The sequence below is a fragment of the Miscanthus floridulus genome, chromosome 2, assembly GCF_019320115.1.
Source record: "Miscanthus floridulus cultivar M001 chromosome 2, ASM1932011v1, whole genome shotgun sequence".
Taxonomy (NCBI): Eukaryota; Viridiplantae; Streptophyta; class Magnoliopsida; order Poales; family Poaceae; genus Miscanthus; species Miscanthus floridulus.
In genome coordinates, this window is record NC_089581.1 from 154,717,739 (window position 1) to 154,744,047 (window position 26,309).

Sequence of the window (26,309 nt, forward strand, 5' to 3'; positions counted from 1 at the left end):
CGCCTGCCGTGGGAGTAGATAGAAGAAAGTCGCCGTCCGTCCTGCGCCGGGCGTCGTTCCAGGGCAGCCGCTGCTGACCTCACCCTGGCGCACGCAACCCTCACGCCCGCCGCACCGCTGCGACAAAGCCACCCCGGGCCCCTCCCCAGCGGCCCAGCCACCCGCCTGCCCGTCCGCCCCCGCGCTTTTCTTTTTACCGCTGATGAGGCGCTGAGGCCCCTCCTCCCTCTCCCCGTTCCCACCACTTCAAGATCCGATCCCATCCAATCGCCCCCTTCCCCTCGTGATCCAGACGCCGACGACGACAACGAAACAGCTCAGTTTCGTGCTTTTCTCCAGTACCCCGCAGCCCCCCCCACACCACACCTCCGAATCACAAGGGTGGCACCGTGGCAGTACAAGTAGAAACGTCGAGTGAAACCGGGGAAGGGGTCGAGGCAAGAAGCACGCCAGCAGCAAGCACGCGGGGCGCGCCAGCACCACAAGCGCGCGCCGCGCCGGCACCGGCCACCTACCTGGTCGCCCAACCTATATTGCCTATAGGAGGGGAGGGGGATAGGGAGTAGCAGTAGCCAGTAGGCAGTGTAGCACTGCGGCTCCTCCTACTACTACCACCGCACCTCCAACCCCCATCCTATACCAATCCGCCGCAGGTCTCTATCTAGTCCACTTGCCCCCTATCTCACCCGTCACTGCAGGGAGCTCTCGCTTCGTCTCTCCCCCTCAGGTGATGCATCCTTTTGTTGCAGTGGCGATTTTACATTGTCTTTTGTGTGGTCGATTGCTGATCTTTCTTGGTGGTGTTGCTGCAGGAGTGGCAGATCTGTTGGCGCGATCCCCAGCTTGGATCTTGATGATTTGGTGACTTGAGTGGCCGATTTTCTTCGACCAAACTGGTATGTGCCCACATCGTTTTTATCCGCCCATTCGTTTCGATTTGTGGGTACTGCGGGCTGATTCGATTCGTTAGGGGACTCGGGGGTAGAGAGAGTGACGACTGAAGGGGGTTTCTGTGGGGGGTTTAGTGCTGCGGCTTGCAATGTGTCTTCTTACCTTATTTCTAGTGCTCTAGCTAGTAACATTTGTTGTTGCAATTTGTGGCTAATCTGCAAAAGGAAGGGGAAAAAAGGTTTTGTTTCAACCCAGCTCCTGATATAATTTAAGAAGCATTTTGGGCCTTTGCTCCTGTTTCCAAACTGCAGTTTTACAGTGTCACTCACAGTAAGAGTCCATGTTATACATAGGATCGTTGGTCCATTTTTTTTCAAGTCATTCAAGAACTCAAGATATGGAAAACTTCCGTTTTTTTTAATCAGGGAAACAAGAACAGATGTTTCGTTGTCTATGGTACACATTGCATTACGACTGAAGTACTGAACTATTGGCGGCTGCCTGGTCCCCTGGCAGTGTGTGCATATTTGCATCAATCCGTCCTTTAAAGTTTTTGAGTGTCTTTTTTATCATTAGTGGGAGGCCTTCTTTTATTAATTTTTCTATATCTTGCACGCTTATTGACATGTCCTCATAAGAACATTATTGTGCCAAAAGCTGTCGGGGGCAAGCCCCTGGTCACTGCAGACATGTAGAAACAGCATAAACCATACATACAGGATTTTCGGGAGACAGAATGATCTATGGTGCATTCTTAGTTCTTAATTAATTTAATATAATACAGTATTGAATAATAGTTCTACTGCCTGCTACTTTACTTTTTGAAGGGAAGCCTGCTGCTTTCTGGCTTTTGACTAATTGCAGTGAACTTGTAGTAGCCTAGTAGGAATTATATATCTGATAATTTTTTGGCCTATCTTTTGCATTTTCAGGTTTTTGGGAAGTGCGGTTTTCTCAATCTCTGTTTGAACCACAGCATACTCAGCTGAATCAAGTGATAATTGTGTTTTGGCCATACACAGAGATATATCTGAAACTTCTGCTTCATATGTTCACCCATCATAAAGATGCCAACCAAAGGGCAGATTAACAGTGAAAGGAACGTGAAGATCATATCAGGTCGTGATGGGCAAAAGAAGGGAAATTCACAGCATGACCAAATTGTACACGTGCCAAATGACATGGTCACATCAGTCAATGGAAATGTAGATGGAAAATTTGAAGATAAAGTTAGAGTTGTGAAGAATGATAAGTTCCGAAGACAGCGAGAGTCTTGGGGTGGGGAAAGGGCCGCATGCATGAAGGGCTCAAAACCATGGCCTGGTCGAAAGGCAACTACTGTTGATGAACTTGTCAAACATATGTCAAATGTTCCTTCATATTTACAGCGTAAAGAAACTTCTGAACATCTTCAAGACAAGGCACTGAATGTTGGAGTTCTTGAGTGGGGTCTTCTTGCTAACTGGTCTCAACAACAAAAGCATGAACTCACTAGAAGCCATGGAGCATCTCCATCCAATACTAGCAGGTCTGTACTATTCTCATCTCCATCACATTCTTCTGCAAGCCCCAGCAGCAGATCCCTTGAGAGTAATCAATCTACCCCAATGAGTGACCATCATCATTCATCCATCAGAGCCCAGCAGAGTAGGCTCGCAGATAAACACCATGGGAAGGCCAGATGTTCGCCTAGCCCAAATTCTGCGGTATTGAGCTTATTGCCAGGTCATGGCACACATCCCTGCCCAGAGAACGGTCGTAATTATGTTGACTTGGGTCTCAGCAATGTTTCTTTAGCCTCAGACTCTCTAGGTTCTTCCTCTAGAAGTTGCGGAAGACATGAAATGGTTGAAGATGAAGAGACTAGATGGAAGATTGAAGATGTTGTCCATCATTGTTCTCGTAGGCTTTTTACTGACAGCGATAACATTGGGAAACATTTCTTCACATCAAATAACAATGATTCCATGTGTAATGATCCTGAACAGAGCAGTTGCTTGAATGGTGAAAATTTTGAGTCACTAATATCTGATGCTCTGATGGACACAGCTAGAAGTGGCAGTAGGTCACCTGATTTTTTCTTGGAGGATATTGAGCCATCACTTGAATTTCCTCGAGTCCCATATTCATGTCCACTTCCCATCATAGATTCAGCAGCTAAAGAGATTGGCACCACTAGCACTGAGGCTGGAGATAATTTTGTTGGTACAGCTGCAAAAGTAAATAAGAATTCTAACCGAAACCAATCTGCCATGAATGTCACTGAGAATCCTCCACGATGTTCTGCAAAGTTTAGTGATAGGATGCCTGATCGCCACATAGGTTCTGGGATGAATCGAGTGAGCCGCAGCTCTAGCCTCAAGGAGTCACCACATGCTCGACAACCCAATGTAGTTCCTCCTGTCGATAAGACAGGAGACAGGTCATCACCCAACAGCAAAGGTAGGCGAAGCCCATTGAGGAGGATGTTGGATCCAATATTAAAGCCAAGACATTCTAGTCCAGTACGCCCTTCATTTGTTCCGAAGTGTCATCTTCCAGTCAATACCACCAAGCAGTCTATGGACTTGGGGGGATCAGTGCCACAGAATGTGCAGCGAAGGTCAGTTGATTTGGTAGTCAATTCGAATTATCCGATCGAAGCAAATATAAATCAGCCTCCTCGTGTGCTATTGAACACTGCAAGATACACCCAGAAAGAAAAGGATTCAGCAACAACAAGGCAAGCACTTCTGCAGCTAGCATGGAAGAATGGCTTGCCTTTATTCATGCTGTCTTATGGTGATTCGGATATCCTGGCAGCCACTGTTAGAAGGAAGGGCATCTCTGAAAAGGATGATCTGGAAAGCACATATGCTGTATTCACTGTTGAAGAACCTAAGAAAAAAAGTGGAGCTTGGATCAAGGCAGGGGGGAAGAACAAGAAACATCACCTTTTATCTAGCATAGTTGGGGAAATAAAGGTTGCACGTCGAAAATCAAGATGCCACCATACAGCAGATGTTCATGTACACAGGGAATTTGTGTTGGTTGGTTCTGAATTTCTACCATCATCTGAAGAATCAGGTGATTCACATGTTAGTGGAGAGCTTGCAGCTTTTATCAGCGCACTTCCTCAGCTAGAAGCAGAAACCTCGAATCAATCATCTTCACAGAATACCAGACAAAGAAATTCAGCACCAATTGGCTGTGGTTGCCCCCCACTGGGAAACTTCCAGCCTAGTACGAGAAATGCTAATTCTGCTTCAGCCAAAGTTATTGCAGTACTTCCTGATGGCTTCCATGGCACATCAACATCTGGGCAGCCATTGCCTTTGATTGAGAGGTGGAAGTCAGGAGGAGCTTGTGACTGTGGTGGATGGGATGAAGGTTGCATGCTGAGTGTCCTCACTGATGCGGCCCAAGAAAATGATGCCATTCAGGCTAACCAGGCAAAGGATGGCAGCCAGCGATTTGAGCTTCTAGTTCAGGTCTGCCCTAGTTTTCTTCCCTTCTCTCCTCCCCCCCGCCCCCCCTCACACACACACATTTCGCCTATGTCCAGAATTTTACCTCTGTTATTATCAAACAAATAAACTGATGCTAACTTATATTTGCAGGGTCGATCGCGAGAAGATAGGCATGCCTTCAGTATGACTTCCTTCAAAGAGGGGCTTTATACAGTGGAATTCAGATCATCCATTGCATTACTTCAAGCTTTTGCAATGTGTATAGTGATGCTCCATGGGAGGTACCCTAGCAGGATGCAAGTTGGTTCGCAAGCAGCGCAGGAGCATGATCTCCTTGCTGGTCATGAGCTCAAGGCCATGGCAGCCAGTCAAGGAAGAGCTGCGACCAGCTATGTGCCCCACCGGCCACCTCTTTCTCCTGTAGGCCGAGCCTAGCTTATCGTGATTAAATGTATGTTCTTTCTGTGTCTGTGTCCTCTTCAGTTGCGTAGTGCTGGTGGGATTGATATACCATGGACCTCAGGTCCATATGCAATACGCTTATCCAAAGTGACAATCTCTGCACAATCGGCTTTAGAGGTAGCTACCTGTACATGTTATGATGTTGATGTTGTATGACTGTACTATGATGTGGCTGCAAGGCCCATCTCAGTGCTTAGTTACCCATTATATGTTCTCGTATCAGTTGCTTCTGTATATGCTGAAAATCTGAAATGCACCTGCAATCTGTTGCAACCCTTGTTTAAAGTGTGTTTTGCATTGCAGCAGCAGCAACATTTGTGCTACTGCTGAACTTATATATTCTGGATGTCTGCAACAACTGTGATGCGGCTTCAAAGTTGTTCTATCAGAGAGATGAATACCTGAAGCATATGAGCAGAAACAAAATATTACGTACTCTAGTATTGTGACTGGGCAGAACTGGGATGTTCTTTCAGATTTACAGGGACTACTAGTTCATTAGAATTTACAACACAGCTACGCGGAATATCTAGTTCGGATTACTCACTACTTCTGGCCTCAATTCTAGCTGAGGTAAATCCACACCTCACGAAGCGGGAAAAAAATCTCAACCTGCAATATATTTACAGATCTTACGACAAGTATGATCTTACAGTAACAAGTGTCACGTATACATGCTCTTCACTGAGCACTGCAAGTACGTACGTCACGAGTAGTCATGACCTCGCGATGAGCGAGTCCGAGTCGTCCATGTTCACGGCAGCCACCTGCGAGGGCCCGACGCGCACGGTCACCGCCGGTATCCTTATCGGCGGTGGTCGCGCGTCGGCCTTGACGATGGCGACGTCCTGGCTCTCCTTGCCCTCCCTGAGGTCGCTGGGCGGCAGGAAGCAGTCCATGGACAGGCCCCAGATGTTGAAGTCCACCTCCTCGATGTTCCACGTCTCCTCCATGCGCGTCCTGGTGTTGCCGTCTTGGCAGTCACCGAACCTGACGAGCGAGACGGCGGTGCGGCCGGCGTGGGCGATGTTCACGCCGTCGACGGCGCGGTAGTCGCCGAGGCGGGACTCCATGGTGGTCTCCCAGAAGACGCTCCCACCGACGCCGCCGCTGGACTTGATCTGCAGCAGGTGCGAGTCCTCGAGCTGCACCAGCAGGCCCGTGCGCTGGCTGAAGTAGCCCCACACCGTGTGCCGGATGATCTCGACGCTGCTGCTGTTGCGCGCTCGCAGGCTGGACGCCTCCGCCTCCACCTTGAGCACGAAGCAGTCCTCGCCGTCGATGCTCCGCTCGCCGATGCACACCGAGTCCGCGAACAGGTTCGCCGTCAGCTGCGGATCGAGGCCCTGCATGTCAATACAACGTAAACGTTCGGTCAGCGTGCCGGTGTCGGTCGATTCGGATTGCAGTAATAAAATGCAAACGTGATGCTAACACCGAGCAGCATTAGTAAAGGCGAGTGGTGTCGGGTACGCAAACAAGTTGTAGTTGACTCGCTGGTCAAATGGCCGAGCAGGTTGGTGCAGCGCGATTAGCGGGGAGAGTCGGGTGGACCGGCTTCTGCTGACAGGCCGCGCGCCACCAACCGATTGATGTGGCGCGCGAGGGTCTCGTCTCATCTCAGCAGGCCCAGGTCCACGTGATGTGTCCGGCCGCGCCCGCGCACATGGCCGCACGTTGGGGTGCTAAGGACCAGGGCCGGCCGGCCGAGGCCGACCCCTAATCACGCTGGCCCGCGGCGCTAAGCGCCTACGCGTGTGTGTATCCTCTGCGCAGCTGCTGTCGCGCTAATTCCAGACCCCTCCCGCTCCCGGGCGGCGACAGGATGTTGCCACGGCCAATGATGACGAGTGAGTCTCCGAGTTTGTGTGTACCGACCGGCGCCTAAATCTCACGATCATAGTGGCTCTAGCTCATGATGAGCGAAACCACTCGGCCTTAGGCCAGTCTCAATGGAGTTTCATGGGGGGTTTCATGCACAATTAATAAGGTGCCACGTCAGTTTTTGCATGAAACTGGGAGGAGAGAGAAGAGATTCGTTTCATGGCCATGAAACTTATCCGCACTGTTTCCAAAACTTTGGAAACGCCGTGAAACCTGCACTGAGGCCCTTCCTTCGTTTCATCGCGACTTTTCTTCTCCGGGACCACGCGGGGAAGAGAGGGATGATAGGGATAGGTGGGACCCGTGAATAGTAAAATAAGGGATGAAACCGTGCCATGAAACTTTGCACTGTGGGAGAGACCCGTTTCATATCAAAGTTTCACGTGTTGGAAACTGGGAGGTGAAACTCTCCATTGAGACTGGCCTTATCCCCCGACACTGGCCTCGGTGATATTATTCCGGCGATCGGCGAGTGCTGAAAAGGCCTCATGATATCTCTGGTCCGCGTGGGCGTTCGATCTGTCTGCTCTGTCCTGCCGACAGTATATGCAGCGGAGATAAGGCTGGATAACGAGATATCGAACTAGCTCGGTTCGGCTCGTTATCCTAACGAGCCAGAAAGTCAGCTCGGTTCGGCTCGTTAAAAGCTCGAGCTGGCTCGTTAAGCTCGCGAGCCAGGTATAAAAAATACACAAAATATAATATTTGTATTTATCTAAAGTTTGAGAATAATAATAATATAAAAGAAATACATTTAGACCAGTTACCCGTCAATTTATAGGGTCTAGACCAGTTACCAGTCAATTGTAAAGTGCAAGACATGAAGTAATACACAAACTAATATAAGTTTTGATATTTTTTTCCCTGAAAGCTTAGCTCGTTTAGCTCGCGAGTGGCTCGCGAGCTGGCTCGAGTTGGCTCGTTATAGCTAACGAGCTAAAATCTTAGCTCGGCTCGAGCCGAGTCGAACCAGCCACGAGCCGAGCGAGCTAACGAGCTTCGAGTTTTTCGTCAAGCCTTAAGCGGAGATCGACATGCCCTGACACAGGCATCTATCTACGCGATGATGAGTTTGTCCTGTCACTGGGACTGGAGTGGAGGTGTACATGCTACGTGCCATGGCATCATGTCCGTTGCAATGTCCAGCAGCTCTAGCCTCTAGCAATGGGGTTGCTCTGCTCAGTACGTACGTCCGGGCCAACATCAGATTCAGATCGGCATATCTGACTGTGCTGTGAGTCGAACAAGCTTTTACTGGTGGGGGATCGAAATGAGTACTAAGTACGTTTTTAGCAATGCTACGCGACCGTACATTCGACAAGTCCTAGGTGGCTATGTGTGCCTTACGGCATGCGTGCGTACGCGTATGGAAAGCACTCGAGAACACGCCGCGTGAACAGTGCAGCGCTAGCTGGAAAACGCACACGAAATCACGCGCGGGGGGCGGGGCTTACGCTACGCACCTGGAGCGAACGGCGGAGCGGGCGCGGGGGACCGCGGGAGGCGTGCGACTGGTGCCACGGCGTCTGGCGCCACGCCACCATGCCGTCGCTGCCGGCGCTGATCTTGCAGCCGGACACGACGAGCTCCAGGCACCACAGCTCCGGCTTCTTCTGCCACAGCACGAACCCGCCGATCTCGCCGCCGCAGCCCTTGCTGCCCTTCTTCCCGCCGCGGTGCCCGTTTCCGGTGCCTCCGCCTCCGCCGCCGTGGCCGTCGGCGTCGCTGCTGTTGAGCTCCGCAGCCGTCATCCGCACCTTGCCAATCGCGTACATGCTCTTCACCTTGTTCAGCGCCCACTCCCCGCCCGACGCCGCTATGTACTGCTGCACGATGTACTTGGCGGACGATGACTCCTGGAATCAGCACGAGCACATACATAGATGGATGAATTGATCAGCCGAGATCAGCGCCTCATCAGCAACGATCAATAAACCGATGAGAAATGCCGGTCGATCGCGACCGTAATCGTACGTACAATGGGATCAGCCTTGAGCTGCTCGCAGAGGACGGAGCAGGGCGACTGCTTGGCATGGTAGACGGGCAGCGGGATGAGCGGCGCGCCGATGACGCCTAGCATGAGCTGCAGCTCCCCGCGGCTCATGGAGCACGGCTCGCCCGCTCCGGATCGGTCGGCGGCGTGCGACCGCATCCACGCCGTGCAGCCGAACCTGGACCCGCGGGAGCCGCCGCGGCCGCCGCCGGAGAACATCTCCTCGGGGATGGGCACCTCGAGCACCGTGTCCAGCGCGTCATCGCGCTCGAGGTTCGGGCAGAGCTTCCTCATCAGACGCGCGGAAAAGCTCACTGCCTTCCTCTTCCCCGTTGGTTGTGCCGCGGTGCGGTTGCGGCCGGATGAGAGCTCTTTTCTTGCTGGTGTGGTGTGGAGCGGTGTGCCCTCAAGGCCTCCGGAGCGCGCGTTATGTGCCTCCCTTCCCAGTCGTCCTGGGCCTCGGGTGGACTTGTACCGGTTTTGATGAGTCGGGCGGGCAGCTGGCAGGTGGGGCCTTTCTTTATTTCGCGACAGGTTTGGTCGTGGCCGCACGCTCGCTGCTATACCTGTTAAAAATTGCCGCATCTTATTTTGGTCGAGATTGTGCGTGTGCACATACGACTGCACGTTGCCCTTTTGCGACCCCAAACCTTTTGGTGTTGTGTTGTGTAGTGCTATTGTTCCCACATATCCACTCCCCTTCCGAGAGCGAGCATGGGAGTTTCTGTGGACCCTTCTAGCGTGATCATGGGGGTAGTTGGCAAAATACCAAATATGCCTTCGTTTGAGTATACTCCAACTAAGAAACATCGATGCTTTTGGCCTTGCTTGGTCTAGTTGTTATGGCAATGGTCCATTTTGGACTTAGTACATACTACTCCTAGATTACTGGTAGATCAGCTCAGAGTTCAGACTTTTGATGCCCAAGTTCTGAGCGAGCAAGCCTACGTACTCTGCGTAATAACTGACAGCTTTTGCCTTTTGGTCAACAACAAGGCAAGATTGACTGACCTGTCCTCCACGGAGCACGAACCATGCCACCGAGCTCTGCGTACGTACTCTGTCTGAACTCTAGACTCGCCAAGAACGGAAGAAGCCGAGACGCACCCACCACACCACAACCACCAACTCCGTTTTGCTTCACTCCCATCCCAGTTCGTTCGTTCGTGCCCCCACTGCCCACTGCGGCGTACGATCACGCGATCAATGCCGCTGCCATCGTCACGGCCGAGTCCCTTTCCATAACCGGTACGCGGCCTACGTGACTGGTACTACTAGCTTCGAAAGATTTGGAGGGACGACGAGCACTACACTCGATCTGATGAAGTTGCCTCGTGCGCCCGAATCGCTAGCTAGGGGGGCCCGCGTTAGGTGCCGCAATGATCGGCGCTCGATCGCTAGCTAGCTATAGGCTATAGCTAGGCCGCCGCCGGTCCTAATGACAGGTGGACGTGACGCAGTTTTCACCGGTCCGGGTGCTCTGCTGCCCTAGTGCCCTTGGCGCCCCTCCCGGTGGTTGGTTGGGCCAGCCGGACGGCCTTCTTGTCTCGCGCGGCGCCGGCGCGGGACAGCGAGGAAGGGTGCGCGGCCGCCGCTGGTCTGCTATTGCTACGCTGGTGGTGTATGTTTGCGTCGGCCGCATCGCCCCCCGCACAGTGGGTGCTGCTCCCCCAGCGTGCTCTCGGCGTTTATTGTATTCGCGTTCGTGGGGGTGGGGATTGATCCTGTCGTCTGCGGCCTTCCTCCGACGTGCCAACCAGCATCCCGTATCGTTTTCGTGGCTTATAAGCCAGCTAATGCTATTTTATTATTCGAGAAAAACTATATCATGGCGGCGGCGGCTGCTGCTAGCTGCTAACGGCCATGGCCTCCACCACTCTGTGTCTCTCTCCTAACCATTGTTGCGATCCACATCGACCGCGCGCGCTCCAGGTGTCCGAATCCGGCTTGGCATGGGAGATCCAGGGATCAATCAGACCGATCGATATTCATTCTCGTTTACTGTTTATTTACGATTCGATACGATCCTGTTACAGTACAGCCCGAGTGCAATATTCTAATCAAGTCGTGGGATCGCGGATATTATCGGGAAATCAGCTCATGATTAACACGATCTAGACGCACACCATTGCATATCGGATACGTAATAGCTAGCGATTCAAGAAGGCTGATTCGATGATTGTTTATTGGCCAGATCTTACAGCACGGAGTGCGTGCTGAGCCATGTCTCTTCCGAGAGCGCCGGGCGCTGTCACGATTGGTGAGCCGGGTTTGCAGTTCGCTAGTGCCATCGATCGATCCACCGCTTGCCGCCTGCCTTTGCCATTGTATCATTTTTGCTTTGCTCGACGTGGTATCCCCACCAACCAGGCACCGGGATCTTAAATCCGGTGAGCAGCCCGCGCCTTTCGTGCTATAATAACTAAAATGGCAACAACGACGCCACTGTTCGCTAATCTCACGTCAAGGCCCGACATCGCCGGACTCCTCGGACGCCGACGCTTTCACCACCGGCGGGCGGTAACAGACCACACTACTCTTACTGCTCGTTGTGCGCCCACTAGAGGAGAGGAGTGGTGGTGGTTCCGGTGGTCACATCGGCGTGGAAATATTGGCCGCTTTGCACGTTACCGACAATTCATTCATTGATTCAAAAAAGGGTGCCGAGGACCAATAAACTGAAAATGTTGCGTACAGACGAGACTCCAGGTTTTTTAATGTCACAGGGAAATATAAAGTCAAAAGCGATTGGTTTGGAGGAAGGGGTACAGGGAGTTAGGCAGATGACAGACAGAACGGATAGGATATGATCCAGCCGATGGAGATAATACGCCGCCGTAACAGGTCAAACGAAAAAAAAAACAAAACGCAAACAAAGAGCCTGTTCGTTGGTTAATTTCTAGGCTGATAAGTCCAATTAATGCTGATTTGTTGTGAGAGAAAAATATTATTAACTGACTAAAACCAACGAACGAATAGGCTCAAAGTTGAATTCTGGAGCGAGCGACTAGCACGTCTCTGCCTGGACAGAATCTGCGTAAGAGGACAAGGGCGCAGCTAGCGCAGACAAGGTCTCACACCCACCCGATTGTACGCTAAGAGCATCGTGAGATGAGCGTCGGCGACGGCGATTCCGATCTGGCATGTTACCAGTACCACCGCGACTGCGACGGCGAGTAGCTCGACACAGCCACTTAACGGCGCACGCACATGATGCGTTGGACTGGACTACTGGAGCTGCAGCCTGCAGGGGTGTCCGTTCACATCGGTTGCCGAAGAGACGTCAGCGTAGCGGAGCACTGCACTGTTATCCCGCACTGTCCTGGCGCGCACAACCAACTGGATCGGCTCGGCGACCCAATCATCTGTCTGTCTGGCGGCTTGGCTCGGTGGGTGCGCAAAAGAAGCGCGCCGCCTACTGCGGTGCGGCGGTAGAAAACACGAGGCGTGCCCGCCGGCGCTTTCGAGCTGTAAAGCGAGGCCATCCGCGTCTGTCGACCCCTCTAATGCGCCGGAAGGAGGAGGATGACCCCTCTAATGGCCGCGTTTTCGCCACGGACATCCACACCACGGCGTGAGCCGGGCACTCGGCATCTTGCAGCAGCGACAGAGTGGATGGGCGTGACATGAGTTGCCGGGGCTCCAAGTCAAAAGAGGGTGTCCCGTCCCATACCGAGCTTGACTGGATATTTCGTTAACCAGGTGAATTTGTGAACCAGGGTTCAGACTTCGGAAGCTCACCAGATCGTTATACGTTCCTGTTAGGCTGTTACTATGAGCTGCACAATCTGCGGCGGAAATTTGTGCTGAGGGCGACGCGTGCTGGAAAGGAAGGAAATAAGGAACGCGGGGAAACGGCGATTAATTTCTTCGTGCTCTCATCTGCCATCGAGTGGCCATGCCTCTGACTCACTCCACCGAAATTATTGAAAATGGTCGGTCGGTCGTTTATAGAGAAAAGGCAGGACAGGACGGTACTGCGATGCCTTTTTTTCAATATTATAATCACGCCTGCGTTAGGGAAATCCACCGTGCGAGAGTACCAGTTTCGGCAAAAAGGTGTTGGCCCTTGGTTGCCAAGGAAAAAAAGGTGACCGTTGTTCTTGTTTTGCCAAGGAAAAAAGGCGACCGTTCGTTCCTCGGTTATGGTTTTACCGAGTCTGGTCAGCCAGATGCCGGAGGAGAGCAACCGCGTGGCGAAGCTCGTGATGAAGTTGTTTACCGTGTACCTCAGCTGGTGGAGAAATAGCAGTTGGAAGTCTTGTGGTACCATGGACCTCTTCCACGAACCGAACCAGGTACGCGAAGTAGGCCTGCCAGTTGACGGATTTGGCATTGGTATTTTCTTCCACTAGTGACCGAAATGCCTCTCTGGATTCACACCGGTGTGCTTTTGGCATTGACCTATACGGCATGACATTTCCTAGGATGACGCATAAAGTGACAGCATGAATACGTTGATTCCTAAACCATCGGCCATCGGGTGAATCAGAACAAAGCTTACGATGGGTCGATGGTACTTCGAAGATTCCGTAGCTCGTGAAAGAACAGACAAGCGGAGAGTTCTTCTCGACAAGTGCATTTGTCTGTACTTCTGACAGGACATGACACATCACAGCTAAAGAGTTGTGTCTGAACTCTGAAGTGAGGTGTCCCGTGCCCGTGCTTCCCGATCGGTGGCTAGCAAAAGATGTCTGGATGGGATGGTGAAAAATTAACAGAAGAGGACAAGTTTGTTGTACCTATCGACGAGAGCCGATGTAAAGCACAAGACGACAGTGAGAGTATATTACCTGTTCGCTTAGTTGATAAGTCGTGACTGAAAATATTGTTGGCTGATTTGTTGTGAGAGAAAAATATTGTTTGTTGGCTGAAAAAATGTGGCTTATAACCCAAGCGAACAGGACGTATATCTTGCAGATTGCCTTGGAATGTTTAGTAGTGGAAAACATAGGCTATGTCTCTGATCGATTTGCTTGGTATATCCTGCCACGAAAGATTCCGCCGGTGAGTGCAGTTAGCTAGACTCTAAGCTTAAGCTACCCAAGGAGATCAGAAGTTCAGAACTCGCCAGGCAAATTATCCTTTTTGATTGTTGCAACGGCTGGTGCCAGCGTTGGTAATGACTGTATGTGCTAAAATGATTTGTTATCATAATCAGAGTAAGGAGAAGAAATGGCCTTGTCATGTTATGTTAGGTGACAAATTACTCTGCAGACCCTTCTACCCTACAGATGTTAGCGGGAAGCTGTCTGTGTCATTCAGATCAGATCAGATGACGAAATGCAATGCAACATTAGCCTTCAGTCTCTTTTTTTTTCTTTTCGAATAAGTTTTCAGTTTATTTATAATCATTTAATGTAACTCCTGTATACCATCAAATCACTCAACCTGGAATTGAGAGGTGTAGTTACGAATGGTCTAAGGAAATCCCCACTACATTTTCTTTTCTTTGGAACTGAAATATTCACTACCTTGCTCTGAAGAACGGACTATACGTGCGGAGCACAAAAACCGATGCCGAGTTGCCGACGGCCAACCGTAACATTTGGGTCAGGTTGGGATAGTTGGGCCGAGGAAGATGGTTTTTCCTGGTCTCATCATCTGGTGATGGGCCGGTCAGGTTGGGTCACGCTCAGGTTGGACCGATGAAGTGGGCCTTCAAAAGTCTCAGCCGATGTATATGAGCCTATGAGGCCCACTTGTTGTTCGTCGTTGCTGCTTGTACAAGTTGTACAATTGTATTGTGTAAGAGGCAACAAAACACCATTCTCTCTAATTTTTCCAAAAAAGGGGGCAATGTACCATTTCATTTTTTCTCATATATTTATAGAGGTAAAAAATTAGAAGATACGCCGTCGTCTCGTCGCGTCTCAGCAATATGCTTGAGTATAGGCAATCCGAGCGAGCACCAGCACTTAGCAATTTGCAATGCCAGTTCAGTGAAATTTGATTGGCCTAACGAATATGCGCAGCAAGCATCCAACCTGAAGCTGCTGAAGCAACGTCGTCCTCACAATCCTTCCCCCAATCCACACTCCCTCCCAAACCACACAAACGGACAAACCCAACCCGAAACCAACGGAACAAAACAAGAAGCCACCACCGCAAGGCAGCCGTGGCAAGAGCACAGCAGAGAGGCGAGCGCACGTGCCACCAGCAGCAATGGCCGCCGCCGCCGCCACCTCCTCCCACCTGCTCCTTCTCCCCCGCCAGCAGGCGGCCTCCCTCCGATGCCGCCTCTCCTTCCTCGGCCAGTCCAGAAGGCCCGCCGGCAGGGTCACAGCCCAGCAGGCGCCGGCCGCTCACGTGCGGTGCATGGCGGCCGTGGACACTGCTGCGTCCGCGGCGACGGAGACGACGAGCCCGAAGTCGAGCAGCTACGAGATCGTGACGCTGACGACGTGGCTGCTGCAGCAGGAGCGGACCGGTGCGATCGACAACGAGATGACCATCGTGCTGGCCAGCATATCCACGGCGTGCAAACAGATCGCCGCGCTGGTGCAGCGCGCGCCCATCTCCAACCTCACGGGCGTCCAGGGCGCCGTCAACGTGCAGGGCGAGGACCAGAAGAAGCTCGATGTCGTCTCCAACGAGGTAACTGACTCGCCCTTCTTCCTTTTTTTTTTTTTTTTGCGCGCATACACCACACACCCACCCACACACAGACAAAAAAAAAAAAAAAAAACAGCATTCCAGCGCGACCAGCGCAAGTACCCAAACACAACCATCAAGAACAACACGACGCATTCCAGGTGTTCTCTAACTGCCTCAAGTCGAGCGGGCGCACCGGCGTGATCGCTTCGGAGGAGGAGGACGTGCCAGTAGCGGTGGAGCAGAGCTACTCCGGCAACTACATCGTCGTGTTCGACCCTCTCGATGGCTCCTCTAACATCGACGCCGCCGTCTCCACCGGCTCCATCTTCGGCATCTACGCCCCCAATGACGAGTGCCTCGCCAACGTCGAGGACAATGAGACCGTAAGTGCTAATAATCTTGCCTCCCTGCCTTCTGGCTGGCTCATGCGCAGAGACGCAGACCGTTGACACTACGCACTTACGCGCAGCTTGACTCGGTGGAGCAGAGGTGCATTGTGAGCGTGTGCCAGCCGGGGAGCAACCTGCTGGCCGCCGGCTACTGCATGTACTCCAGCTCGGTGATCTTCGTGCTCACCGTCGGCACGGGGGTGTACGTGTTCACGCTGGACCCCATGTACGGCGAGTTAGTGCTGACGCAGGAGAAGTTGCAGATCCCCAAGGCCGGCAAGATCTACGCCTTCAACGAGGGCAACTATGCGCTCTGGGACGACAAGCTGAAGAAGTACATGGACAGCCTCAAGGAGCCCGGCGACTCAGGGAAGCCTTACTCCGCGCGCTACATCGGCAGCCTCGTCGGCGATTTCCACCGCACTCTGCTCTATGGAGGCATCTACGGGTACCCCAGGGACAAAAAGAGCAAGAACGGCAAGCTGCGGCTTCTCTACGAGTGCGCGCCCATGAGCTTCATCGTCGAGCAGGCCGGTGGCAAGGGCTCTGATGGCCACCAGAGGATTCTTGACATCACACCTACAGAGGTATCAAACTATGAGGCCCCCTTTGGAACTCGGAATGCTTTCCTGAAATCCTACGTTTTCCCCGTGAAATTCTTGTATGTTGTTCCCTTTGAAATTCCTGTCCTTGAATGTAGAACGCGAGTGCTCAATTTGCCTACTTGAATCTTGAATGTAGAACTGTGTCCAGCTGATAGATTAACCAATGTGTTTGCGTCGTGCAGGTCCACCAAAGAGTGCCTCTGTACATCGGGAGCGTTGAGGAAGTGGAGAAGGTGGAGAAATTCCTGGCTTGAATGTCCAGAGCTATCTGATCAGATGAACTCCCGAAGACAAACTATGCAGTATATATTGTAGAATTTTCTTTTGTGATGGGGAAAAATCCATTCTGAAGAAGTTACGTTCTGGAGTTGTGATTTGTTCGAGTCTATGTCTGACTAGATCAAGTTAGGAAGGGGATGTGTACACTCCCTCCGTCCCAAATAAGTCTTCATCTCGTATTTCGAGGAATCAAGCAATCTCAATTTTGATCAGATATAATATATATACTCTCAGGAGTAGTTACTCCTATCTTAATAAACCATGTTGTGTATGTATGCATATCCATTTATCAGTTTAAGTATACTTATTTCAAGACACTCCTAATCTTACTACGTGATTTTTTTTTGACATACATACTACATGGTCTAATATGATCATATACTCTGTCACATACACTTCGTCGGGCCGTATATGCCATGGATCTAGAGATATACACATATTAGTAGTTACTCACGGGGAATAGGAAATAATTTTCCTACTAGATATACATCATATCATATATTTTTATAGTAATCTATTTGGAGATAGAAACACCGATACTATTTTTTATAAACCTAATCAAAATGATCATTCATAGAGACGTAAGATTTGTTTTAAGACGGAGGGAGTGCATGCATGTACATCTATCTATGGTTTCAATTTCAAATGCTACGGAAAGTTTTTTTTTTTGCACATTCTATTTGGAAACTGAAACGGTACCGGTATGACGAGAGGGGGGGGGGGGGGGGGGGGGGGGGGGGGGGGGACAGAGTTCTTCTGATGTGCAAACAAACACGGGATACAATGGTACAAATTCAATCTCTGAATTCTCGCACAAATTTTGACGAAATAGACAAACAGACTGTATTAGTATTACGTTCTCATTTATGAACTAGAATACCATGCAACAAAGCCATGATGGACTCAAGTACTTGACGTCTCCACACAACAGTGGCACGCCGGACACAACAAACAGGTTTACAGAAACACACGGAGTATAAACTGATAGCACTACACACAATTACACAACGGACGCGCGTTATCTCGATATGAAGCTCCACGGCGCGCGCGTGCTTCCTTACTAGCCGGTGATCTGGACATTCTTGATGTCGGCCTTCTTGGCCTCCTCCTTGGGCACGGTGACGGTGAGCACGCCATTCTCCATGGACGCCTTGATCTGCTCTGTCTTGGCGTTCTCCGGCAGTCTGAACCTGCGAAGGAACTTGCCGCTGCTGCGCTCCACCCGGTGCCACCTGTCGTTCTTCTCTTCGTGCTCCTTGCTGCGCTCGCCGCTGATCTGGAGGACGTTGCCGTCCTCAACCTCCACCTTGACCTCCTCCTTCTTCAGCCCCGGGACGTCCGCCTTGAACACGTGCGCTTCGGGGGTCTCCTTCCAGTCGATCCGCGCGCCGGCAAATGCCGCGGTCTCCGAGCTGGAGCGCGGGAACGAGGGGACGAGGCTGCGGCTGCTGCCGGAGCCGAAGGGGAAGCCCTCGAAGGGGTCCCATAGGTCGAGGGAGAAGGGGTCGAACACGTTGCTGCGGCGGATCAGCGACATGATCGGTTCGTCGTGGTTTCGAGTCGTCGATTGTTTTGGATCGAAAATTCTTGACTGGTGTCTAACAGTTTGTCGTTGTGCTGCTTGCCGGCTCTGATGCGGCAGAATTTATAGCGACGCGACGGATGGCGGGCTCAGGAGGCCTTGGACTTCTGGATACTTCTGGCTCCTGCGAGAACGTACTGGTTGCAACAGGATTTGGGGGACTGGGCCACAAATGGAAACGGTTGGGCCAACCGTGATAGTCAAACAAGGGAATTCCTTCCTCGAACAAGAGATTGTCGAAGATTCCAGATCAATCCAGTCGGTCCATTACGTAGGATACAGTCCATAGGAAGTCTGAGTGAATTCTGGCCCAACCGTGAGATCTTGTAACTTCTAGCCCATGCTGGGCACACGACAGAACTCTGGAAGCCCACAGGCAGGCCCTCCCGTCGCTTGCTATAAGTTAAGCCGTCCCTGCGTCGACGCTCCTCGTCAGAAGTCAGAAGTCAGAAGTCAGAACAGCCAAGAAACACAGACACCTGAGTCGCCGAAGCAACCACAATTCCAATCTCCCGCGTCACTCAAAACTCGAAACAACAACCGTCGGTCCGACCAAGAATGTCGCTGATTCGCCGTGGAAGCGCATTCGACCCCTTCTCCCTCGACCTCTGGGACCCCTTCCAGGGCTTTCCCTTTGGCTCTGGAAGCAGCAGCCTCTTCCCCTCGTTCGGAGGCACCAACTCGGAGACGGCCGCCTTCGCCGGTGCCCGCATCGACTGGAAGGAGACACCGGAGGCGCACGTGTTCAAGGCCGACGTGCCGGGGCTGAAGAAGGAGGAGGTGAAGGTGGAGGTCGAGGACGGCAACGTGCTCCAGATCAGCGGTGAGCGCAACAAGGAGCAGGAGGAGAAGACGGACACCTGGCACCGCGTGGAGCGCAGCAGCGGCAAGTTCCTGCGCAGGTTCCGGCTGCCGGAGAACGCCAAGACGGAGCAAATCAGTGCGTCCATGGAGAACGGCGTGCTCACCGTCACCGTGCCTAAGGAGGAGGCCAAGAAGCCCGACGTCAAGTCTATCCAGATTTCCGGCTAGAGGAGCCTGGTGCTTATATGCTCAATAACAGATGGTGCCGTCTTCGTCTTGTGTTGTGTCGATCATCGGGTAGTTCTTCTCATGTCGGGTCCATAAAATGCTAGCGTCCGTTTAATACACTCGTCACTGTACTGGTATCATGGTTGTCTTGAGTAGCGTGTGTTGTGGCTGCTGTGTTTCAGTCTCATGCGTTGTGTATTAGTGTCACCTGTCTCGTCTGTAATAAACCCAGTTTCAAAGAATTAGCTTCCTGTTCCTTACAGTTCATATGTCTCATCGAACAAGTGGTATCTACAGAAAATACTGTCGTCACATCCAACGTGTATCCACAGAAAATACTGTTTTTTTTCCATCTCTTGTGGAGATCCCGCACCAAATCTACCAGTATCTAAAGATCGATGGTTAAACACACAGTAGTCTACTGGTAAGTTCTCTCTTATTAAATCAGCATATAGCCAACTTGTAGCATGACAGATACATACATAGGTATACAGACGCAAAAATTGTCACCCGTTGAACCAGCCGATTGGAGACCAAACACCGCGGCAATGCATTTACACAATATCTGCAAGGAATAAAGGAATGCGCCTCCACGGGAAATTAGCAGCAGTGTGGCTTGTCCAGGAGACTACTCTGAATCGTAGAAGTCGCTAGGGCACGGTGTAATCACATCCGACTCCAGCATCTGTACCACCCTGTGCATTGTCGGCCGCTCCTCTGGCAAAGAGCTAACACATTGCTTGGCAAGAGAAAGCAGAGCATCTAAGGTCTCAGTCTGCACTCCTTCACAGTTCAGATCGACAATTTCCCTCTCCCGGTTCTCACCAGCCAGAAAATTTAACTGCCAAAAGACAAGATGATCCTGTCAGGTTACTCTAACTCGATCGAAGGTCACACAGAAAGTATACAAGTCTTATATATTTAAAATAATGGAGCCCTTATGACAGCTGTGCATATCAAAGGGAAGGTCATAACAGGACATACCCATCCAACAATGTTTAATCCCTTCTCAATGAAGGATGCATCGGTAGGCCGCTTTCCACTAAGTATTTCAAGTACCAAAACCCCAAAACTGTAGACATCAGTCTTCTCGGTGGCTCTGCCAAATTGCATGTACTCTGTGGATTTGGATTTTGTTTATGTTAGCTCAGAGAATTAACAATGATATTTAAGCAACCAGAGAAAGTCTGAAGCGACAATTAAAGAGTAAACAGAAGTTCATATCTTCTTTTCCCCCTCAGGATGTAACAGAACGACTTCCACATACCTGGTGCAAGATAACCAAATGTTCCTGCAACTATTGTAGTAATATGTGATTCTTCATCCTCTAAAAGCTTTGCAAGTCCAAAGTCTGATACACGGGCCTCGAAATTGCCATCAAGCAAGATGTTGCTTGACTTAATATCACGATGTATTATTCGAGGCGAACAGTCATGATGCAAATAAGACAAGCCTTTTGCAGCTCCAAGTATAATGTTAATACGTGCATCCCAATCCAACTGTTCAGATTTTTCTGCAAAGATTTTCGGACAAAAACAATGTAAGGAGCAAACATAAAATATTAATGCTATTTTGCACTGTGTCAGATCAAGAAAAAAATGAGTGAATCCTGAAAGATTTGTTGAGACTGGCTGCAAATTCTTTAAACACTAGAAGGATGCCCTGCACATTGCTGTAGGGATCACAGAAGTTATGCAGGGGCATTGGAGCTTTATTTAAATAAAGAATGTATGATTGTGATGACTATTTTGTGGAGTAACAAATTTATGATGAGAAATGAGAAGTGCATTAAAATTTGCATTTAAATAGACAATACTCTCAAGTGACAGTGTTCGTGGAAGAAAAAAATATTGTTTCAATGCTGCTATTGTATCTTCTCGGACTGTACATGGGCTACCAGGCTAGTACAAATTATAGTTTCCATTGACTGCGCTTGTGTAAGTCTAAGAGATGGGATGACATTGGACGGATGGGATTTGTAATGGCAATTGGACAGCAACAAATGTGGGATGGTGGTGCCATAATATCCAGAAGCCTAAAATTGTTGTTCGCGTTGAACAAAAACATGATTAACTTGTCATAGTGGCAAAGGGACTGATAACAAGCTTGTTAACGTGTTTATTTAGAAAGCAACTAAAGATGAAAAATAAATCCAATCGAAGAGATGTAAGCTGATAAACAAAAATGACACTTTACCATGAAGCACTTCATCCAGGCTTCCACCTGGAAGATAATCATATATCAAAAGTTTTGATGAAGGAGAGTTGCAATAACCACGAAGATTGACCAAATAACGATGTTTAACACTTCCCAATATCTCAAGTTCTCTATCAAAGAACCGATCTAGCCCTTCATTTGTTTTCACTATTCTTTTCAAGGCAAAGACATTGCCATCATCCATTGCAAGTTTATAAACAGTTCCGAAGCCTCCTGCTCCAATGATATTTTCTTCATCCATAGTCTCTAGCTTCTTGAGGATGTCTTTCGAGGAGTAAGGGAGGTCCCCATGGAACATCACGACAGAAGAGCCTGAAAAATCAAGCAATGTCATAAGTCAATTTCCTCTGAAAAATAATAATACTTGCACAACATATTCCATGCCATGGTTACCTCCACAGAGCTCCACTCTGAAACCACGCATATCTTTCTTTCCAAAATTTTTGTAAAGAAAGCAACCCCAGAAACACATTAAAGCCACCAATAGGAGAGCTCCCACTGTTGCCACTGCACTTATAACAAGTCTGGTAGAATTCCCATTCCTTTTATTAATCATGTCATCTGTTGTAAGACCACCAAAATGCATAAGAATGCCAGAAAACAAGAGTTGAAATGCGAAGAAATAAAGTGAGCAGTTGTTGAGCACAAAAGGTACAAATCTTGAATCGCAACTCATGGAAGGCCTTGCATGTAAACTTATTGAACACAGGTTCTCAGGAAAAATGTGCCTGTTTGACTTGTTATACATCTTGAAAGAGGTGAGGCTAGAAGGATTCTTATACTGATCATATTAGCACGCAGATCCGTAACCCCCCCCCCCCCCCCCCCCACCCCGGACGGCAAGTGTGGGGACTGGGGACTCTTATAAGGCAAAGGGGTTGCTAAGAGCAACCAACCCAAGCAAGCAGCAATACACAATGTCAGTTCTCACCCAAAGCAAAGCTTTATACGTAGCAGTTCACCAGCAAATTAGAAGGCTAGGTTGTTTGTTATCACAAAACTGCTGTATCGGGTAAAGATAGAGGTTCAAAAGGCTGTTAAGTTAGAAATAATCCTTTGTGCTCTTTCAATGTTGTAGCTAAGTGGTGCTTTCACCAACTTTTTTTCCCCTATTGTAATGTCTACTTCATTGTTACCATTTTGGCTCTCCACAAGATTCATCTTTGATGATAGCATGCATGCACCTGGTTTTTCACAAAATCTGATCCAATCCAGAATCCACAACTATGAGGCATATGGGTATCAGTTATCAGAGTTTAACTTTAACACTTAACAATGATGTCTAAGAAAGCTTTTAATTCCCTAAGTAGACTATGGACCTTATCAGAGTTTAACACTTAATGATGCCGTATTCAATAGCTTTTAATTCCCCAAAAGGAATATGGGACCACAGTTAGGCACATGGTTCTTAGCAGCTTAGCATGCTAAGATTAAAAGACATGGCCTGTAGGTCCATCTCTTGACCTAAAAGAAATGTGCCAAACATATCAACCTGCACAACTCAGAACTGCCAAGGCCATGTTTCTTACAACAACAACAACAACAAAGCCTTTAAGTCCCAAACAAGTTGGGGTAGGCTAGAGTTGAAACCCAGCAGAAGCAATCAAGGTTCAGGCACGTGGATAGCTGTCTTCCAAGCACTCCTATCTAAGGCTAAGTCTTTGGGTATATTCCATCCTTTCAAGTCTCCTTTTATTGCCTCTACCCAAGTCAACTTTGGTCTTCCTCTGCCTCTCTTCACGTTACTATCCTGGCTTAGGATTCCACTACGCACCGGTGCCTCTGGAGGTCTCCGTTGGTGATAAAACACACCAGATGCAGATATCAATAAAATAACAACATGATCACGCTTACAGCTAAAAACTATGTTACTATAATATATTTAGTACCTGGGGAAGGTGACTGCAGACCATTTGATGGTGATTGAAGTGCATCTTTGCACACCAAGTTTATCTGCTTCCCACATAAACCAAGATTCCCAACAAAGCTACATTACCAAAATAAAATTCAGTTGGAATCTACGGAATGGGAAAGTAGTATTGCTACTCATTGGAGAATGGAGAGATAAATTAGAGAAGCTTATGAATCAATATTTCTGATTCACAAGATCAAACATAAATACATAGGTGTGATAGTGAATAAGATAGATATGGCCATAAATAAAACATGTAGAATCACTCACGATGTTTCATTGAAATTGATAAGTGAACCAGAAGATGGTATTGCTCCTGTCAGGAAGTTCATGGAAACATTGCTGCACAAGGTTGCAGGTAAATGATTTTTTATCTCAGCCATTAACTTTTCATAACAATTAAATGGATTTACCCAAATAAAAAAAAACTTACAATGATGTAAGTTTGGACAACTTATCAAGAGAATGTGGAATAGATCCGCTCAATGTATTACTGGATAAGTCCCTGGAAGAGAAAAGATCGAGATATAACAATCTATAAATTTTTTACCATGGCTAGCACAAACTGTCTGTAAACTTCTTTTCTACGTTGAGCTTTTAGGTTTGGTCTACTACTATAATAAAATAGTAAATCTCTCTGGAAGCTTGAATCAGTCTAATTGGAGAGATCTATCTGATATGGAGTGGACAGTAAAAACAACACTGATATATTGAAAAACTGATCAATAGTCAATTGAGATTTAGAAAATTCCTTCTGAAATCTGAACTTACAATGCCTCGAGTTCCACCAGATCACCAAATTCTGAAGGGATGTACCCACTTAAATAATTTCCTTGTAGATACCTACAAGTCATCATACATCATCAGAACACAAGATATACTATACAAAGTAAAGTCTGTAATACATAAGAAGCATGCAATTGACTTGATATGGTTCAGTGTTATCCATGGATTATTTGTTACATTATCTAGCATTGATGCCCTGAACAGTGCACTCTAGCCATTAGAAAACTTACAATTGTTGCAACTTGGTACAATTCCCTAGTTCAGGAGGGAGTGAACCATACAAACTGTTCCCCTGCAGTGACCTATGCCAAAAAAAAAGACACATTTAGATGTACCAACAAATGATATGAGGGGAATACCAATAAGAAAAGGTTAAGAGATGCCGTTTTTAGAACACACTTACAAGGTTTGCAACTGATTTAACCTTCCAATTTCTGGTGGTATGGGCCCAACTAATCTGTGGTATGCAAGAATCCTGAATAAAGGAGTAAGTCAGATATTGATGCTACATTGATAGAAGATGCTGAAATTTCATTCTCTTTAGAGAAATTCTATCCCATAAAAAAAACAAATTACTGTTGCAGAAACTGTAGATAGCTAGACACCACAAACTAAGTTAGCTTAAAGAATGGTTCTTTGTTCTTACAGATTAATCACTCTCTTGCTATGACTATCACATCTAACACCCTTCCAATTGCAGGGGTCTGCATCTTGCTCACGCCAATTTAGAAAGACTCCATCTGAATTTGTAACTGCCTTCTTGAAGGCAAGAAGTGCTTCGCCTGTAGAATACCAATGAGTGTTAGCATTTTGGACAAGCGGAAAAAATGTGCCACAAATAGCAGCCAGAACCATCACATACCATCTGAACTCAGCGTCCTTGCCTCATGAGCAACAAGGTGCAGAATTATCAAAATGAAGAGGTAGCTGGGCTGTTTCCTCAGGAAAGAGCCCATTGATAAGCAGGTGGTGCAGCATAGAAGATCAGCACATACTATTACAGTTTTCAGATGTCATTGATGAAGCATCTTCAAACCAGAAATGGATTTAACATGAGGCCACCCACTGAGTGGTCAAATAGATTTCCAACCTTGGAGCAGGAACAGTCATAAAAATAAAGTTAACAAGGCAAAAGCATAACCAGAAGCGCTTCAGCAAATAAATCATGATATCATCACAAAAAACACACAGCAGATCAAATGCAGCACACATCGACGGTCATACAATGGGAAATTAGAAATGTTTTCTTTCTTCTATGTGATGCAAACTTTCCTAATTTGCCTCTGGATAATTGCTTCAGAGACACAAACCTTCAAAGGGGATAACAACGGGGGAGAACCACAAAGCCTCTAGTTCGAACTCGAAGAGAAACACGTGGAGGGCTAATGAACTTGTCACTACCCCGCTTAAATCCACGGCAACTTAGTTCCAGCTCCCAGCAATCCAATGCCTCCTCTCCTTTAGTATTAGTAACTTCCAAAGAAGCAGGCAAAAACACCCCAGCTAACAGTAGGCACTACCAGACACGAGCATGCATCCAGAGTCAAAGCCACTACAGTCTGCAAGCACGGCTCATCTACAGGCGATGCCACCGACGCACGAACTAAGAGCAGCAATTTGGGGAGTGGCGGCAGCCTAACGCGTTCGCATTTACCACGGCCACACACCAAAGCATGCGCAAATCAGCAGAAACAGAGGCAGATCCGGCGCGAGGACAGGGTACCTGCGCCGCGCCGACGCCGGCAGGAAGCGCCGCGGCGATCTGGGACGGGGCTCGGCGGCGAATGGGGGAGGAAGCCGCGGGCCAGGCGACGTCGGCTGGCAACGGGCGGATGATGCGGCAGCGGTGGGCGGCGTGGCAAGGGGACGAAAGGGCTGGAGATTAGGCAGACGCTGGCCGCTGCTGTACTGAGTGAGGCGTAGAGCAGTGTACTGGGAACTGGTGATGTGCCGTGTGCGCGAGCGAAGGGGACTGAGAGTGTGGCGACGGGCGAGGCCGTGAGGAGGGCGGTTTTGTCCGCGTGCGGTGGTGGGCGAGGAGGAACGGGACACGGGACGAACAGCTAATCACCCCCGTTTTTCTGCTCCTCGCACCGCTTTCTCTGCCTTTTCTTCCCCACACCTTTTTCTCTGTTCTTTCTCGTAGCTAAATGGATCGATTGAGATTAATCAGGGGCGCATGTACGTGTATGGCAATGCTGACCAAAAATGACACCTCAGTTGGGAGCGAG

The 26,309-nt window shown here is 49.1% G+C and overlaps 6 protein-coding genes across 6 annotated transcripts; 3 read left to right on the forward strand and 3 right to left on the reverse strand.

The window, feature by feature from the left end:
• Positions 1 to 265: 265 nt before the first annotated feature.
• Positions 266 to 5,109, forward strand: LOC136533949 (uncharacterized). Its single transcript, XM_066526461.1, has 4 exons — positions 266 to 727; positions 813 to 896; positions 1,824 to 4,361; positions 4,491 to 5,109. The coding sequence occupies exons 3-4, from the start codon at positions 1,959 to 1,961 to the stop codon at positions 4,773 to 4,775; spliced, it is 2,688 nt and encodes an 895-aa protein (XP_066382558.1). The 5' UTR covers positions 266 to 727; positions 813 to 896; positions 1,824 to 1,958; the 3' UTR covers positions 4,776 to 5,109.
• Positions 5,110 to 5,245: 136 nt separating this feature from the next.
• Positions 5,246 to 9,118, reverse strand: LOC136533956 (uncharacterized). Its single transcript, XM_066526473.1, has 3 exons — positions 8,665 to 9,118; positions 8,150 to 8,542; positions 5,246 to 6,148 (listed from the first exon to the last, which is right to left on the reverse strand). Exons 1-3 carry the CDS (start codon positions 8,971 to 8,973, stop codon positions 5,519 to 5,521), a joined length of 1,332 nt encoding a protein of 443 aa, XP_066382570.1. The 5' UTR covers positions 8,974 to 9,118; the 3' UTR covers positions 5,246 to 5,518.
• A 5,656-nt stretch (positions 9,119 to 14,774) lies between these two features.
• Positions 14,775 to 16,822, forward strand: LOC136540190 (fructose-1,6-bisphosphatase, chloroplastic-like). Its single transcript, XM_066532198.1, has 4 exons — positions 14,775 to 15,276; positions 15,435 to 15,659; positions 15,746 to 16,252; positions 16,453 to 16,822. Exons 1-4 carry the CDS (start codon positions 14,845 to 14,847, stop codon positions 16,522 to 16,524), a joined length of 1,236 nt encoding a protein of 411 aa, XP_066388295.1. The 5' UTR covers positions 14,775 to 14,844; the 3' UTR covers positions 16,525 to 16,822.
• Positions 16,823 to 17,358: 536 nt separating this feature from the next.
• LOC136533977 (18.1 kDa class I heat shock protein-like) lies at positions 17,359 to 18,228 on the reverse strand. The gene has a single exon (XM_066526490.1). The coding sequence runs from the start codon at positions 18,084 to 18,086 to the stop codon at positions 17,610 to 17,612; it is 477 nt and encodes a 158-aa protein (XP_066382587.1). The 5' UTR covers positions 18,087 to 18,228; the 3' UTR covers positions 17,359 to 17,609.
• Positions 18,229 to 18,554: 326 nt separating this feature from the next.
• LOC136533988 (17.9 kDa class I heat shock protein-like) lies at positions 18,555 to 19,536 on the forward strand. Its single transcript, XM_066526500.1, has one exon. It carries the CDS (start codon positions 18,690 to 18,692, stop codon positions 19,161 to 19,163), a length of 474 nt encoding a protein of 157 aa, XP_066382597.1. The 5' UTR covers positions 18,555 to 18,689; the 3' UTR covers positions 19,164 to 19,536.
• Positions 19,537 to 19,582: 46 nt separating this feature from the next.
• Positions 19,583 to 26,093, reverse strand: LOC136533967 (LRR receptor-like serine/threonine-protein kinase FEI 1). The gene is made up of 14 exons (XM_066526481.1): positions 25,802 to 26,093; positions 24,941 to 25,168; positions 24,725 to 24,860; positions 24,482 to 24,553; positions 24,309 to 24,380; positions 24,064 to 24,135; positions 23,726 to 23,797; positions 23,563 to 23,634; positions 23,270 to 23,367; positions 21,774 to 21,941; positions 21,360 to 21,692; positions 20,431 to 20,676; positions 20,148 to 20,281; positions 19,583 to 20,004 (listed from the first exon to the last, which is right to left on the reverse strand). Exons 2-14 carry the CDS (start codon positions 25,032 to 25,034, stop codon positions 19,792 to 19,794), a joined length of 1,782 nt encoding a protein of 593 aa, XP_066382578.1. The 5' UTR covers positions 25,035 to 25,168; positions 25,802 to 26,093; the 3' UTR covers positions 19,583 to 19,791.
• Between the last annotated feature and the right edge of the window lie 216 nt (positions 26,094 to 26,309).

Coding starts and splice junctions, on each gene's coding strand:
- LOC136533988 (XM_066526500.1), top strand. CDS start 18,690: ATGTCGCTGATTCGCCGTGGAAGCGCATTCGACCCCTTCTCCCTCGAC.
- LOC136533977 (XM_066526490.1), bottom strand. CDS start 18,086: ATGTCGCTGATCCGCCGCAGCAACGTGTTCGACCCCTTCTCCCTCGAC.
- LOC136540190 (XM_066532198.1), top strand. CDS start 14,845: ATGGCCGCCGCCGCCGCCACCTCCTCCCACCTGCTCCTTCTCCCCCGC. Junction 15,660..15,745: donor ACGTCGAGGACAATGAGACC/GTAAGTGCTAAT, acceptor ACTTACGCGCAG/CTTGACTCGGTGGAGCAGAG. Junction 16,253..16,452: donor TTGACATCACACCTACAGAG/GTATCAAACTAT, acceptor TGCGTCGTGCAG/GTCCACCAAAGAGTGCCTCT.
- LOC136533967 (XM_066526481.1), bottom strand. CDS start 25,034: ATGGGCTCTTTCCTGAGGAAACAGCCCAGCTACCTCTTCATTTTGATA. Junction 24,381..24,481: donor TTAAATCAGTTGCAAACCTT/GTAAGTGTGTTC, acceptor TTTTTGGCATAG/GTCACTGCAGGGGAACAGTT. Junction 21,942..23,269: donor TCTGCAGTCACCTTCCCCAG/GTACTAAATATA, acceptor GTCTTACAACAG/ATGACATGATTAATAAAAGG.
- LOC136533956 (XM_066526473.1), bottom strand. CDS start 8,973: ATGAGGAAGCTCTGCCCGAACCTCGAGCGCGATGACGCGCTGGACACG. Junction 8,543..8,664: donor AGCTCAAGGCTGATCCCATT/GTACGTACGATT, acceptor TGCTGATTCCAG/GAGTCATCGTCCGCCAAGTA. Junction 6,149..8,149: donor CGCTCCGCCGTTCGCTCCAG/GTGCGTAGCGTA, acceptor ATTGACATGCAG/GGCCTCGATCCGCAGCTGAC.
- LOC136533949 (XM_066526461.1), top strand. CDS start 1,959: ATGCCAACCAAAGGGCAGATTAACAGTGAAAGGAACGTGAAGATCATA. Junction 4,362..4,490: donor GATTTGAGCTTCTAGTTCAG/GTCTGCCCTAGT, acceptor TTATATTTGCAG/GGTCGATCGCGAGAAGATAG.